We start from the raw sequence: 16920 nt of genomic DNA, 5'->3' as shown, positions 1-16920 counted from the left end.
TTTCTTTGTGACATCCTTGTCTGGTTTTGGTATCAAGGTGATGGTGGCCTCGTAGAAGGAATTTGGGAGTGTTCCTCCCTCTGCTATATTTTGGAAGAGTTCGAGAAGGATAGGTGTTAGCTCTTCTCTAAACGTTTGATAGAATTCACCTGTGAAGCCATCTGGTCCTGGGCTTTTGTTTGTTGGAAGATTTTTAATCACAGTTTCAATTTCAGTGCTTGTGATTGGTCTGTTCATATTTTCTATTTCTTCCTGATTCAGTCTTGGCAGGTTGTGCATTTCTAAGAATTTGTCCATTTCTTCCAGATTGTCCATTTTATTGGCATAGAGTTGCTTGTAGTAATCTCTCATGATTTTTTTTATTTCTGCAGTGTCAGTTGTTATTTCTCCTTTCTCATTTCTAATTCTATTGATTTGAGTCTTCTCCCTTTTTTTCTTGATGAGTCTGGCTAGTGGTTTATCTATTTTGTTTATCTTCTCAAAGAACCAGCTTTTAGTCTTATTGATCTTTGCTATCGTTTCCTTCATTTCTTTTTCATTTATTTCTGATCTGATTTTTATGATTTCTTTCCTTCTGCTAGCTTTGGGGCTTTTTTGTTCTTCTTTCTCTAATTGCTTGAGGTGCAAGGTTAGGTTGTTTATTCGAGATGTTTCCTGCTTCTTAAGGTGGGCTTGTATTGCTATAAACTTCCCCCTTAGAACTGCTTTTGCTGCATCCCATAGGTTTTGGGTCGTTGTGTCTCCATTGTCATTTGTTTCTAGGTATTTTTTTATTTCCTCTTTGATTTCTTCAGTGATCACTTCATTATTAAGTAGTGTATTGTTTAGCCTCCATGTGTTTGTATATTTTACAGATCTTTTCCTGTAATTGATATCTAGTCTCATGGTGTTGTGGTCAGAGAAGATACTTGATACAATTTCAATTTTCTTAAATTTACCAAGGCTTGATTTGTGACCCAAGATATGATCTACCCTGGAGAATGTTCCATGAGCACTTGAGAAAAATGTGTATTCTGTTGTTTTTGGATGGAGTGTCCTATAAATATCAATTAAGTCCATCTTGTTTAATGTATCATTTAAAGCTTGTGTTTCCTTATTTATTTTCATTTTGGATGATCTGTCCATGGGTGAAAGTGGGGTGTTAAAGTCCCCTACTATGAATGTGTTACTGTCAATTTCCCCTTTTATGGCTGTTAGTATTTTCCTTACGTATTGAGGTGCTCCTATGTTGGGTGCATAAATATTTACAATTGTTATATCTTTTTCTTGGATCGATCCCTTGATCATTATGTAGTGTCCTTCTTTATCCCTTTTAATAGTCCTTATTTTAAAGTCTATTTTGTCTGATATGAGAATTGCTACTCCACCTTTCTTTTGGTTTCCATTTGCATGGAATATCTTTTTCCATCCCCTTACTTTCAGTCTGTATGTGTCTCTAGGTCTGAGGTGGGTCTCTTGTAGACAGCATATATAAGGGTCTTGTTTTTGTATCCATTCAGCCAATCTGTGTCTTTTGGTGGGAGCATTTAGTCCATTTACATTTAAGGTAATTATCGATATGTATGTTCCTATTCCCATTTTCTATATTGTTTTGTGTTCGTTATTATAGGTCGTTTCCTTCTTTTGCATTTCTTATCTAGAGAAGTTCCTTTAGCATTTGTTGTAAAGCTGGTTTGGTGGTGCTGAACTCTCTCAGCTTTTGCTTGTCTGTAAAGGTTTTAATTTCTCCATCAAGTCTGAATGAGATCCTTGCTGGGTAGAGTAGTCTTGGTTGCAGGTTTTTCTCCTTCATCACTTTCAGTATGTCCTGCCACTCCCTTCTGGCTTGTAGGGTTTCTGCTGAGAGATCAGCTGTTAACCTTATGGGGATTCCCTTGTGTGTTATTTGTTGTTTTTCCCTTGCTGCTTTTAATATGCTTTCTTTGTATTTAATTTTTGATAGTTTGATTAATATGTGTCTTGGCGTATTTCTCCTTGTATTTATCCTATATGGGACTCTCTGTGCTTCCTGGACTTGATTAACTATTTCCTTTCCCATATTAGGGAAGTTTTCAACTATAATCTCTTCAAATATTTTCTCAGTCCCTTTCTTTTTTTCTTCTTCTTCTGGAACCCCTATAATTCGAATGTTGGTGCGTTTAATGTTGTCCCAGAGGTCTCTGAGACTGTCCTCAGTTCTTTTCATTCTTTTTTCTTTATTCTGCTCTGCAGTAGTTATTTCCACTACTTTATCTTCCAGGTCACTTATCCGTTCTTCTGCCTCAGTTATTCTGCTATTGATCCTATCTAGAGTACTTTTAATTTCATTTATTGCGTTGTTCATCGTTGCTTGTTTCATCTTTAGTTCTTGTAGGTCCTTGTTAACTGTTTCTTGCATTTTGTCCATTCTACTTCCAAGATTTCGGATCATCCTTACTATCATTATTCTGAATTCTTTTTCAGGTAGATTGCCTATTTCCTCTTCATATGTTAGGTCTGGTGGGTTTTTATCTTGCTCCTTCATCTGCTGTGTGTTTTTCTGTCTTCTCATTTTGCTTATCTTACTGTGTTTGGGGTCTCCTTTTTGCAGGCTGCATGTTCGTAGTTCCCGTTGTTTTTGATGTCTGTCTCCAGTGGCTAAGGTTGTTTCAGAGGGTTGTGTAGGCTTCCTGGTGGAGGGGACTAGTGCCTGTGTTGTGCTGGATGAGGCTGGGTCTTGTCTCTCTAGTGGGCAGGTTCACGTCTGGTGGTGTGTTTTGGGGTGTCTGTGGCCTTGTTATGATTTTAGGCAGCCTCTCTGCTAATGGGTGGGGTTGTGTTCCTGTTTTGCTAGTTGTTTGGCATAGGTTGTCCAGCACTGTGGCTTGCTGGTCGTTGAGTGAAGCTGGGTGCTGGTGTTAAGATGGAGGTCTCTGGGAGATTTCCACCGTTTAATATTATGTGGAGCTGGGAGGTCTCTTGTTGACCAGTGTCCTGAAGTTGGCTCTCCTACCTCAGAGGCAGAGCCCTGCCTCCTGGGCTGGAGCACCAAGAGCCTTTCATCCACACGGCTCAGAATAAAAGGGAGGAAAAGTAGAGAGAATTATTAGAAGTATGAGGAAAGAAAGAAGGAAAGGAGGAAAGGAAAGAAGGAAGAAAGAAGCAAAAAAGGAAAGAAAGGAGGGAGGGAGGGAGGAAGGAAGGAAGGAAGGAGGGAAAGAAGGAGAAAATGTAGAGAGAATTAGTAGAAGTATGAGGAAAGAAAGAGGGAAAGGAGGAAAGGAAGGAAGGAAGAAAGAAGCAAAGAAGGAAAGAAAGGAGGGAGGGAGGGAGGGAGGGAGGAAGGAAGGAAAGAAGGAGGGAAAGGAGAAAATGTAGAGAGAATTAGTAGAAGTTTGAGGAAAGAGAGAAGGAAAGGAGGAAAGGAAGGAAGGAAGAAAGAAGCAAAGAAGGAAAGAAAGGAGGGAGGGAGGAAGGAAGGAAGGAAGGAGGGAAAGAAGGAGAAAATGTAGAGAGAATTAGAAGTATGAGGATAGAAAGAAGGAAAGGAGGAAAGGAAGGAAGGAAGAAAGAAGCAAAGAAGGAAAGAAAGGGAGGGAGGGGGGAAGGAAGGAAGGAAGGAGGGAAAGAAGGAGAAAATGTAGAGAGAATTAGTAGAAGTTTGAGGAAAGAGAGAAGGAAAGGAGGAAAGGAAGGAAGGAAGAAAGAAGCAAAGAAGGAAAGAAAGGAGGGAGGGAGGAAGGAAGGAAGGAAGGAGGGAAAGAAGGAGAAAATGTAGAGAGAATTAGAAGTATGAGGATAGAAAGAAGGAAAGGAGGAAAGGAAGGAAGGAAGAAAGAAGCAAAGAAGGAAAGAAAGGGAGGGAGGGGGGAAGGAAGGAAGGAAGGAGGGAAAGAAGGAGAAAATGTAGAGAGAATTAGTAGAAGTATGAGGAAAGAAAGAAGGAAAGGAGGAAAGGAAGGAAGGAAGAAAGAAGCAAAGAAGGAAAGAAAGGAGGGAGGGAGGGAGGGAGGAAGGGAGGAAGGAAGGAGGGAAAGAAGGAAAAAAGACAGAAAGAAAGAAGATACAGTAAAAATAAAATAAAGTATAATATAGTTATTGTACTAAAAAATATTTAGAAAGAAAAAAAAAAAAAAAAGAACGGATAGAACCCTAGGACATATGTTGGAAACAAAGCTATACAGAGAAAATCTTACACAGAAGCATACACATACACGTTCACAAAGAGAGGCAAAGGGGGAGAAATCATAAATCCTGCTCCCAGAGACCACCTCCTCAATTTGGGGTGATTCGTTGTCTAAAGGAGGGAAGGAAGGAAGGAAAGAAAGAAAGAAAGAACGAAGGTAAAGTACAATAAAGTTATTACAATTAAAATTAATTATTAAGAAAAAAAAAATTTTTTTTTAAAAAAACCATGGACGGATAGAGCCCTAGGACAAATGTTGGAAGGAAAGCTATACAGAGAAAATCTTACACAGAAGCATACACATACACGTTCACAAAGAGAGGCAAAGGGGGAAAAATCATAAATCCTGCTCCCAGAGACCACCCCCTCAACCTGGGGTGATTCGCTGTCTAAAGGAGGGAAGGAGGGAAGGCAAGAAAGAAAGAAAGAACGAAGGTAAAGTTCAATAAAGTTATTACAATTAAAATTAATTATTAAGAAAAAAAAAATTTTTTTTTTTAAAAAAACCATGGACGGATAGAGCCCTAGGACAAATGGTGGAAGCAAGAGTATACAGACAAGATCTCACACAGAAGCATACACGCACACATTCACAAAAAGAGGAAAAGGGAAAAAAATCACAGATCTCGCTCCTAAATTCCCCCTCTTTAATTTGGGATCACTCCCTGTCTATTCAGGTATTCCACAATGCAGGGCACATCAAGTTGATTGTGGAGCTTCAATCCGCCGCCTCCGCGGCTGCCGGGAGAGACCTCCCCCTCTCCTCCCTGCTCTCACAGCTCACAGGAGCTCAGCTTTGTACCCGGCCCTGCCCCTGCGCGCAGATCGCTGGAGGGCGTCTGTTTTTTGCTCAGACAGGACGGGGTTAAAGGAGCCGCTGATTCGGGAGCTCCAGCTCACTCCGGCCGGGGGGTGGGGGATGGGGGAAGGAGGGGCACTGCGTGCGGGGCGGGCCTGCGGCGGCAGAGGCGGCGTGACGCTGCGGCAGAGGCCGGCGTGACGCTGCACCAGCCTGAGACCCGCCGTGCGTACTCCCGGGGAAGTTGTCCCTGGATCCCGGGAACCTGGCAGTGGCGGCCTGCACAGGCTCCGCGGAAGAGGGGCGCGGAGAGTGACCTGTGCTCGCACACAGCCCCCCCTGGTGGCGGCAGCAGCAGCCCCAGCGTCTCCCGCCCGTCTCTGGGGTCCGCGGTTTCAGCCGCGGCTCGTGCCCGTCTCTGGGGCTCGCGCTTCCCGCCGCGGCTCGCGCCTGTCTCGGGGGCTCGCGCCCTCAGCCGCGGCTCGCGCCCGTCTCTGGGGTTCCTTTAAGCAGCGCTCTTAAACGCCTCTCCTCGCGCACCAGGAAACAAAGAGGGAAGAAAAAGTCTCTTGCCTCTTCGGCCGGTGCAGGCTTTTCCCCGAACTCCCTCCCGGCTAGTCGTGGCGCACCAACCCCTTCAGGCTATGTTCAAGCCGCCAACCCCAGTCCTCTTCCTGCGCTCCGTCCAAAACCGAAACCCGAGCCTCAGCTCGCAGCCCCGCCGGCCCCGGCGGGTGAGCAGACAAGCCTCTCGGGTTGGTGAGTGCCGGTCGGGACCGATCGTCTGTGCAGGAATCTCCCCGCTTTGCCCTCCACACCCGTCGCTGTGCACCACTCCGCGGTCCCGAAGCTCCCCCCTCCGCCTCCCGCAGTCTCCGCCCGCGGAGGGGCTTCCTAGTGTGTGGAAACTTTTCCTCCTTCACAGCTCCCTCCCACTGGTGCAGGTGCCGTCCTTATTCTTTTGTCTCTGTTTTTTCTTTTTTCTTTTGCCCTACCCAGGTACGTGGGGAGTTTCTTGCCTTTTGGGAGCTCTGAGGTCTTCTGCCAGCCTTCAGTAGGTGTTCTGTAGGAGTTGTTCCACGTGTAGATGTATTTCTGGTGTATCCGTGAGGAGGAAGGCGATCTCCACGTCTTACTCTTCCGCCATCTTCCCCCGTCCAGGTTATTCTGGAGACAAGTGCGCCTTTCAGTCAACTTTCAGGACATTCTCCATCATACATTCTGCTGGTCCTGCAGAGTCTCCCGCAGAAGAAGGGATGGCTGCAGCTCGCCCTGTGGACCTGACAGCTCGTTCTCCCGCACGGACGCTGGTGCTGCTGGAAGCCTCTACCGGCACGCCATTTAACAGCTGAAGGCTTCGCCCCACCCCGTAGCCTGCAAGAGCCAGTGCTAGAACACCTCAGGCCAAACAACTGTTTGGGAAGACAACCCCAGGCATCGGCAGACAGTCTGCTAAAGACCTCCAGAGCCTGCAGCTGCTCCTGCAGCTGCCCCAGTGCACCAGCGCTGGTCCCAGAATGCCAGAAAAGCAGTTCTAAGTGGGAAAATTACAGCAGTACAATCTTATGTCAGGAAACAAGAAAAATCTCAAATAAACAACCTAATTTTAAAGCAATTAGAGAAAGAAGAATAAAAAGCCCCAAAGTTAGCAGAAGGAAAGAAAACCTAAACATCAGATCAGAAATAAATGAAAAAGAAATGAAGGAAACCATAGTAAAGATCAATAAAACTAAAGGCTGGTTCTTTGGGAAGATAAACAAAACAGATAAACCATTAGCCCCCCACTCATTAAGAAAAAAAGGAAGAAGACTCAAATCAACAGAATTAGAAATGAAAAAGAAGTGACAACAAACACTGCAGAAACACAAAGGGTCATGAGAGACTACTATAAGCAACTATATGCTAAAATTGGACCATCTGGAAGAAATGGACAAATTCCTAGAAAAGTATAACCTTCCAAGACTGAATCAGGAAGAAACAGAAATATGAACAGACCTATCACAAGCACTGAAATTGAAACTGTGATTAAAAATCTTCCAACCCACAAAAGCCAAGGACCAGATGGCTTCACAAGTGAATTCTTTCAAACATTTAGAGAAGAGCTAACACCTATCCTTCCCAAGCTCTTCCAAAATATAGCAGAGGGAGGAACATTCCCAAACTCATTCTACGAGGCCACCATTGCTCTGATACCAAAACCAGACAAAGATGTCACAGAAAAAGAAAACTACAGGCCAATATCACTGATTACGCATATGCAAAAATCCTCAACAAAATACTAGCAAACAGAATCCAACAGCACATTAAAAGCATCATACACCATATTCAAGTGGGGTTTATCCCAGGAATGCAAGGATTCTTTAATATACACAAATCAATCAGTGTGATAAACCATATTAACAAATTAAAGGAGAAAAAACATATGATCATCTCAATAGATGCAGAACAACTTTCAACAAATTTCAGCACCCATTTATGATAAACACCCTCCAGAAAGTAGACATAGAGGGAACTTAAAGGGCATATATGACAAACCCACAGCTAACATCATTCTCAATGGTGAAAACCTGAAAGCATTTCCACTAAGATCAGTAACAAGACATGGTTTCCAACTGCCACCCCAATTGTTCAACATAGTTTTGGAAGTTTTAGCCACAGCAATCAGAGAAGAAAGGGAAATAAAAGGAATCCAAATCAGAAAAGAAGAAGTAAAACTGTCACTGTTTGCTGATGACATGATACTATACATAGAGAATCCTAAAGAAGCCAACAGAAAACTACTAGAGCTAATCGATGAATTTGGTAAAGTAGCAGGATACAAAATTAATGCACAGAAATCTCTGGCATTCCTATACACTAATGATGAAAAATCTGAAATAGAAATTAAGGAAACACTCCCATTTACCACTGCAACAAAAAGAATAAAATACCTAGGAATAAACCTACCTAAGGAGACAAAAGACCTGTATGCAGAAAATTATAAGACACTGATGAAAGAAATTAAAGATGATACAAACAAATGGAGAGATATACCATGTTCTTGGATTGGAAGAATCAACATTGTGAAATTGACTATACTACTCAAAGCAATCTACAGATTCAATGCAATCCCTATCAAACTACTAATGGCATTTTTCACAGAACCAGAACAAAAAATTTCACAATTTGTATGGATACAGAAAAGACCCAGAATAGCGAAAGAAATCTTTAGAAAGAAAGACGGAGCTGGAGGAATTAGGCTCCCTGACTTCAGACTATACTACAAAGCTACAGTAATCAAGACAGTATGGTACTGGCACAAAAACAGAAAGATAGATCAATGGAATAGGATAGAAAGCCTAGAGATAAACCCACACACATATGGTCACCTTTTCTTTGACAATGGAGGTAAGAATATACAATAGAGAGACAGCCTCTTCAATAAGTGGTACTGGGAAAACGGGACAGCTACATGTAAAAGAATGAAATTAGAACACTTCCTAACACCATACATAAAACTAAACTCAAAATGGATAAAGACCTAAATGTTAAGGCCAGACACTATAAAACTCTTAGAGGAAAACATAAGCAGAACACTCTATGATACAAATCACAGGAAGATCCTTTTTGACTTACCTCCTAGAATAATGGAAATAAAAACAAAAATAAACAAATGGGACCTAATGAAACTTCAAAGCTTTTGAACATCAAGGGAAACCATAAACAAGATGAAAAACAATCCTAGAATGGGAGAAAATATTTGCAAATGTAGCAAATGACAAAGGATTAACCTCCAAAATATATAAGCAGCTCATGTAGCTCAATATCAGAAAAACAAACAACCCAATCTAAAAATGGGCAGAAGACCTAAATAGACATTTCTCCAAAGAAGATATACAGATTGCCAACAAACACTTGAAAGGATGCTCAACATCACTAATTATTAGAGAAATGCAGATCAAAACCACAGTGAGGTATCACCTCACACTGGTGAGAATGGCCATCTTCAAAAAATCTACAAACAATAAATGCTGGAGAGGGTGTAGAGAAAAGGGAACCCTCCTGCACTGTTGGTGGGAATGTAAATTGATACAGCCACTATGGAGAACAGTATGGAGGTTACCCAAAAAACCAAAAATTGAACTACCATATGACCCAGCAATCCCACTACTGGGCATATACCCTGAGAAAACCATAATTCAAAAAGTGAAATGTACCTGACTGTTTATTGCAGCACTATTTACAATAGCCAGGACATGGAAGCAACCTAAGTGTCCATCGACAGATGAATGGATAAAGAAGATATGGTACATATATACAATGGAATATTACTCAGCCATAAAAAGAAACAAAATTGAGTTATTTGTAGTGAGGTGGATAGACCTAGAGTCTGTCATACAGAGTGAAGTAAGTCAGAAAGAGAAAAAACAAGTACTGTATGGTAACACATATATATGGAATCTAAAAAAATAAAAAATGGTTCTGATGAGCCTAGGGGCAGGACAGGAATAAAGATGCAGACGTAGAGAATGGACTTGAGGACACGGGGAGGTGGAAGGTCAAGCTGGGATGAAATCAGAGATTAGCACTGACATATATACACTACCTAATGTAAAATAGATAGCTAGTGGGAAGCAGCCGCATAGTACAGGGAGATAAGCTGGGTACTTTGTGACCACCTAGAGAGGTGGGATAGGGAGGGTGGGAGGGAGGTGCAAGAGGGAGGAGATATGGTGATATATGTATATGTATAGCTTTGTTATAAAGCAGAAACTAACACACCATTGTAAAGCAATTATACTCCAATAAAGATGTTAAAAATAATAATTAAAAAGGAAAAAACATGATATAAAGATGCAAATATACTATAGTTACAAATTTAATCAGTAGAGAGATTTAAAATGGCAGTGTAACTATGAAAAAAATAAGGAAAGGTTATATGAATGAACTAATAAACCTTCATCTAGCACAAGAGATCAACAAATAATGCTGAAATTTGATAAATCTAGACACAGTAGTATAAATGTACTTATTCATCGAGAATTGAAAGAAATTTCCAAAAGACTAACAATAGAATATTTTTCAGTTATAGGATTGTTATTCATTAAAAATCTTCTGTATTTGACTTTCAAACTGTACATGAAATACCTTAATAATATTTTAACCTTAGAATATTATTCTCACCCATCAAATGTTAAAGACTAAACATGAATTTTTTTTTCTTAAAAATATAATGTTCTACGTTTGAAGTAGAAGTCAGTTTACCTTTGGAGAGGGGGAAAGGAGGAAGGAAATAATAGAAAGCAACTCACCCAAGCAAAAGTCGCTGAGGTCAGCAAAAGAACATCTGAGCACAGAGTCTTTTCTGCCTTCCTCAGTGTTAACTGGAAACAAGAACAAAAAAGACTTTCTAGTTTTGGGGAGTAAAAACATAATGACAGTTATAACAATTACCGTGGTGACTGTTGTCCAAATAATAGCCAAACATGGAGAAATGTTTTTAAGTTAATGAGTGGAAATAAGAGCTATATCTATATTACATTTTAACACTTTGATTTTCTTAAACAATTAGCCACTTTCCTTATTGGACATAGATGGAAGTTGACTATTTAAAATAGTGATTTCCCAATACTATTGAAATAGTGATTTCCCAATACTATTTCCCAATACTATTGGCATTTTCAAATTATCCAGAGGAAGAAGCAACCCTAAGGAATCATAAGGGAATCAGTTTTCTTAACATAAAAGCTCTTAGAGATGGAAGGGAAAATAAAAACACACCCATCCACTGAATGACAGGGGCCTGGTTGTATTCTGACTCCTGACTCTTGTGAAAAGGGATTGTCTGAAGGTATAATGAGTCTCAGACAGTCAGATGTGTGTAGTTTTATTTGCCAACACTTGTCTAACTACATCTTTGTGCAACCAAATCTTCACTGATTTACTGTCAGTATTATTTATAGTTTTGGGTCTTTCTTTTTATGGAACTGTGTTTATTATTGCTGGCATATTTAATTACTGGTAATAAATTCTCACCAGGAATGCTAACGAGCCGGTGACTTAGGTGGCTGATCTGTCTTCTCTTGCCAACAGAAAGTGTTAGGTCCATATTTGCATGGGGTTGGCTACCTTCAAGGATAGAAAGAAATGAACACACATCTCACCAACGAATGGCCTTTTGTCTGACTGGCATAGGCTACTGTTCTCTTTTCTATGTCAATCTCCTTCCTGAAGACTCTATAAACACTAGTGGAAAACACTATTCTTTAAAAGTTAAACAAGAAAGTAGAGCTCACCTTGCTCTGCTTTGTCAGCAGAGATTGAGGTTACAGAAGTGGGAGCCTGAGATTCACTCTCAGTTGACTGGAAGAGTGAGGTAGATTGGCTCAAGTTCTTTGAGTAAGCATAGCTCTGGGCCAGGCAAGGCAGGGATCTCCGAGATGGTTTTAATGAAGTTTCTTTTGCTATCTCACTCTTGCTTATATTCATACCTGCAAATTCAAAATGGCAAGTTTTAGCAACAAGAAATAATCAGCAGAAATCAACAAATAATTTTAATTCTTGTGATGGCTGTTTCAGAAAAGTACTCTTGAAAAGCATCACCTAGGGATTAGCACTAGTGGAATTCGTTTGTTTCCATATTGTCAGAGGAAGTGTTTTGAGATTTTTGTCAAATAGTTATGAGAAATAAACAGCTCCTCTTCCAGTTTGAGCTTTCACTGTTTTTTAAAAGTTCTGTAAAAAAGAAACTGAGGTTTAAATTCATTTGGAGAGTTATGAGAATAATAATTTGGATTGTCTTTGGATAAATTTAACCATTTAGGTTTTTAAGCAGTAAAATAAATAAAACCTAATGCATAGAAATTCAAATTACTATTATTAACCAGAACACTTCTTTCTATAAGCTATCCTCCTTTAAACACACCACATAATGTACTAATCGTGATCAAGAGGCTGGAAAGGAACAGCATACATGGTTTAGTACAAAAACTGACCAGCAGGGGGACAGCATTCCTGTGCTCCGTGTAACAGTCCCTCTCCTCATGCAGAGAAGACCGATCTGCCAGAAGAAAGAATGCCCCTCAACAGGACTCTGCCTCCATAATTGGAAGTCCCAGTAACTGTATGCTCCCAGCAATGAATGACTCCATGTCCCTGTATGCCCCTGTCCCCATCCGTCCTCATCCCCCTTACGTTAATCCCAGGGCATTCCTCAGCCCTGGAATACTGCTATGGGTATTCTGGTATATGCCTTTTTTGCACATATTGAGTATTTCTCTAAGAGGAAACACTTAGATGTACAACTGCTGCTTTGAAGGGCATGAATATTTATCATTTGGATAAATAATGCCAAACTGCCTTCCCTAAAAGCTTTATCTTTTCACACTTCCCCAAATAGTACAAGATGGAATCCATTTCTTTATGAAATTCCTTGGGGAACTCTAGATAGTATCATTTGTTTTGATTCTGAATAAAATAAAAAGGCAACAAACAAAAAACATGGTTTTAATCTTCATGTTACAGATTGAACATGTTTTCATATATTTCTAGCCAATTATAATTCTTAAGTGACTAAGCTATTTTATAGTTTTTTTAGTGTGTTGTTAGGCTTTTTCTTATATTTTATAGTATGTGTGTGTATATAAACATATGCGGGAGCTTGGGGTATCAACCCTTCATGCAGTTAAAAATCCACATACAATTTAAAACCAGCCCTCTGACTCCACTGTTCCTATCAGTAGTTCTGCATCTGCAGATTCACCCAACCTCAGACTGTGTAGTACTGTAGAAATTTTTATTGAAAACAATCCATGTGTAAGGGGACCCTCACAGTTCAAACTTTTGTTGTTCAAGGGTCAACTGTATATACATTCATATATACATATATATGTATATAGTATTTTAGTGACTACATATTAAATGTAATATATGTTGTGTTTATTTCATTTAGTTTTCTAACAATCTTACCAAGCAGACGTTATACCTATTAGCTATGTGGAAACTGAGACTTAGAGAGGATATGTAACATTCCTTATATCACACCAACAAGAAAACTGTTTGGGATTTATATTCCAAACAGTTTCTAGTGCTAAAACCATCACATCATGTTGCATCCATAAATTAAGTTTGAAACTCCTGCACACCATCCATTTACCTCGAAGATCACAGACACTGAAATGTAAAGAACAGACACCAAAATTCTTTCTGGTAGAGGCTAAAACTCAGACGGAATATACCTAGAAACACATCTGCTTTTACCACCCTCCCTATTCACCTGCCCATCTATATTAAAGTAAATTTCAATTGTAGTGATTGAAAGGTGAAAAAGACAAAGCAAACCCACCAGTACATACAGCACTCAAGTAATGAAAATTTTGCCTTGCAATTACTCATCTTAATTCCATTTTTGAGACAGAGTAGACTCTGGGTCTTTAATAGGTGCGGGCAAGGGGTACAGACAGGAAAGGAAATTACTGAAAATTATATTTTCAGTAATTATATTGATTACAAGACAAACAAATTTAACTAAACTCTACTCATATTGTTTCAGTCAATACTTTGTGGCTACTTTATAATCGGCTCATGAATTAACTCCAGATTTCTAAGGATATTTTCAAATGCATGAATTAAAATAAAGACAAGCAGAGGTACCAATATTCATTGCCCTTTGAGACAAATGAGAATCTTGAAAAAAAACCAAGACAATTTTTGAGAGGTTCTATAGAAATAAGACATAGTTGAATAGATGAAATGCAGACAAACCTAGCAGTAGGGATTTTATCTTCCCGTTTTATAAAAAAAATGTATTTATTTTCACGTTAATTCTCAGTGTGAAAATAAAATGTGAACTAGAAAGGGATCGAAGAAAGAATTATGAATTGATCCAGTCTCTTAGCCTTCTGGGACTCTGTAATGATAAGAAAGGAAAATACCCTTTTGAAGAGGAATTCCCCAAGGCCCACAGAACTCATACTAAAAGCCTACTCATACACCATACAATTCCCCTTATTTAAGGACCGACTAGTGTTTTCTATACTACATTCAAAGAATAGCACAGGGGGACGAGGGGAAGATGGTGGAAGAGTAAGATGCAGAGATCACCTTCCTCCCCACAGATACACCAGAAATACATCTACACGCGGAACAACTCCTACAGAACACCTACTGAACGCTGGCAGAAGACCTCAGACCTCCCAAAAGGTAAGAAACTCCCCACGTACCTGGGTAGGGCAAAAGAAAAAAGAATAAACAGAGGCAAAAGAATAGGGATGGGGCCTGCACCAGTGAGAGGGAGCTGTGAAAGAGGAAAGGTTTCCACACACTAGGAAGCCCCTTGGCGGGCGGAGACTGTGGGTGGCAGAGGGGGAAAGCTTCGGAGCCGCAGAGGAGAGCGCAGCAACAGGGGTGCAGGGGGCAAAGCAGAGAGATTCCTGCACAGAGAATCAGTGCCGACCAGCACTCACCAGCCTGAGAAACTTGTCTGTTCACCCGCCGGGGCGGGCGGGGCTGGGAGTTGAGGCTCGGGCTTCAGTTGGAGCGCAGGGAGAGGACTGGGGTTGGCGGTGTGAACACAGCCTGCAGGGGGTTAGTGCACCACGGCTAGCCAGGAGGGAGTCCGGGGAAAAGTCTGGACCTGCTGAAGAGGCAAGAGACTTCTCCTTCCCTCTTTGTTTCCTGGTGCACGAGGAGAGGGGATTAAGAGCGCTGCTTAAAGGAGCTCCGGAGACGGGCGCGAGCCGCGGCTAAAAGCGCGGACCCCAGAGACGGGCATGAGACGCTAAGGCTGCTGCTGCCACCACCAAGAAGCCTGTGTGCGAGCACAGGTCACTAACTAAACCTCCCTTCCTGGAAGCCTGTGCAGCCCGCCACTGCCAGGGTCCCGGGATCCAGGGACAACTTCCCCAGGAGAACGCACAGCACGCCTCAGGCTGGTGCAATGTCATGCCAGCCTCTGCCGCTGCAGGCCCGCCCCACACTCCGTGCCCGTCCCTCCCCCCGGCCTGAGTGAGCCAGAGCCCCCGAATCAGCTGCTCCTTTAACCCCGTCCTGTCTGAGCAAGAACAGACGCCCTCCAGCCACCTACATGCAGAGGTGGGGCCAAATCCAAAGCTGAGCCCTGGGAGGTGTGAAAACAAAGAAGAGAAAGGGAAATCTCTCCCAGCAGCCTCAGAAGCAGCGGATTAAATCTCCACAATCAACTTCATGTATCCTGCATCTGTGGACTACATGAATACACAACGAATCATCCCAAATTGAGGAGATGGATTTTGAGAGCAGGATTTATGATTTTTTCCCCTTTTCCTCTTTTTGTGAGTGTGTATGTGTATGCTTCTGTGTGAGATTTTGTCTGTATAGCTTTGCTTTCACCATTTGTCCTAGGGTTCTATCCGTCCATTTTCTTTCTTTTAAAAAAAATTTTTTTTCTTAATAATTATTTTTTATTTTAATAATTTTATTATATTTTATCTTATTTTACTGTATTTTACTATATCTTTTCATTTCTTTCTTTCTTTCTTTCCTTCTTTCTTTCTTCCCTTCTTTCTTTCCTTCTTTCTTTCTTTCTTTCTACTTCTACTAATTCTTTCTTTCTACTTTTTCTCCCTTTCATTCTGAGCCGTGTGGATGAAAGGCTCTTGGTGCTACAACTAGGAGTCACTGCTGTGCCTCTGAGATGGGAGAGCCAACTTCAGGACACTGGTCCACAGGAGACCTCCCAGCTCCACATAATATCAAATAGCGAAAATCTCCCAGAGATCTCTATCTCAACACCAGCACCCAGCTTCACTCGACAACCAGCAAGCTACAGGGCTGGACACCCTACGCCAAACAACTAGCAAGACAGGAACACAAGCCCACCCATCAGCAGAGAGGCTGCCTAAAATCATAATAAGTCCACAGACACCCCAATACACACCACCAGACGTGGACCTGCCCACCAGAAAGACAAGATCCAGCCTCATCCACCAGAACACAGGCACTAGTCCCCTCCACCAGGAAGTCTACACAACCCACTGAACCAAATTTAAACTGGGGACAGACACCAAAAACAACGGGAACTACGAACCTGCAGCCTGCAAAAAGGAGACCCCAAACACAGTAAGATAAGCAAAATGAGAAGACAGAAAAACACACAGCAGATGGAGCAAGATAAAAACCCACCAGACCTAACAAATGAAGAGGAAATAGGCAGTCTACCTGAAAAAGAATTCAGAATAATGATAGTAAAGATGATCCAAAATCTTGGAAATAGAATAGAGAAAATGCAAGAAACATTTAACAAGGACCTAGAAGAACTAAAGATGAAACAAGCAACGATGAACAACACAATAAGTGAAAGTAAAAATACTCTAGATGGGATCAATAGCAGAACAACTGAGGCAGAAGAACAGATAAGTGACCTGGAAGGTAAAATACTGGAAATAACTACTGCAGAGCAGAATAAAGAAAAAAGAATGAAAAGAACTGAGGACAGTCTCAGAGACCTCTGGGACAACATTAAACACACCAACATTCGAATTATAGGGGTTCCAGAAGAAGAAGAGAAAAAGAAAGGGACTGAGAAAATATTTGAAGAGATTATAGTTGAAAACTTCCCTAATATGGGAAAGGAAATAGTTAATCAAGTCCAGGAAGCACAGAGAGTCCCATACAGGATAAATCCAAGGAGAAATACACCAAGACACATATTGATCAAACTGTCAAAAATTAAATACAAAGAAAACATATTAAAAGCAGCAAGGGAAAAACAACAAATAACACACAAGGGACCCCATAAGGTTAACAGCTGATCTTTCAGCAGAAACTCTGCAAGCCAGAAGGGACTGGCAGGACATATTTAAAGTGATGAAGGAGAAAAATCTACAACCAAGATTACTCTACCCAGCAAGGATCTCATTCAGATTTGAAGGAGAAATTAAAATCTTTACAGACAAGCAAAAGCTGAGAGAGTTCAGCACCACCAAACCAGCTTTACAATAAATGCTAAAGGAACTTCTCT

General features: G+C 41.1%; 1 protein-coding gene across 1 annotated transcript in view; it reads right to left on the bottom strand.

Annotated features, from left to right (window-relative positions):
* Positions 1-16920, bottom strand: part of ANO3 (anoctamin 3) — a 440374-nt gene that overhangs the window by 205964 nt on the left and 217490 nt on the right. The window contains 2 exon segments of the mRNA XM_032640382.1: positions 10235-10306; positions 11219-11413. Coding sequence (XP_032496273.1) covers positions 10235-10306; positions 11219-11413 — 267 coding nt within the window.

The sequence above is a fragment of the Phocoena sinus genome, chromosome 8 (genome assembly GCF_008692025.1).
Source record: "Phocoena sinus isolate mPhoSin1 chromosome 8, mPhoSin1.pri, whole genome shotgun sequence".
NCBI classification, from domain to species: domain Eukaryota; kingdom Metazoa; phylum Chordata; class Mammalia; order Artiodactyla; family Phocoenidae; genus Phocoena; species Phocoena sinus.
This window is presented reverse-complemented; position numbering and strand designations above follow the sequence as displayed.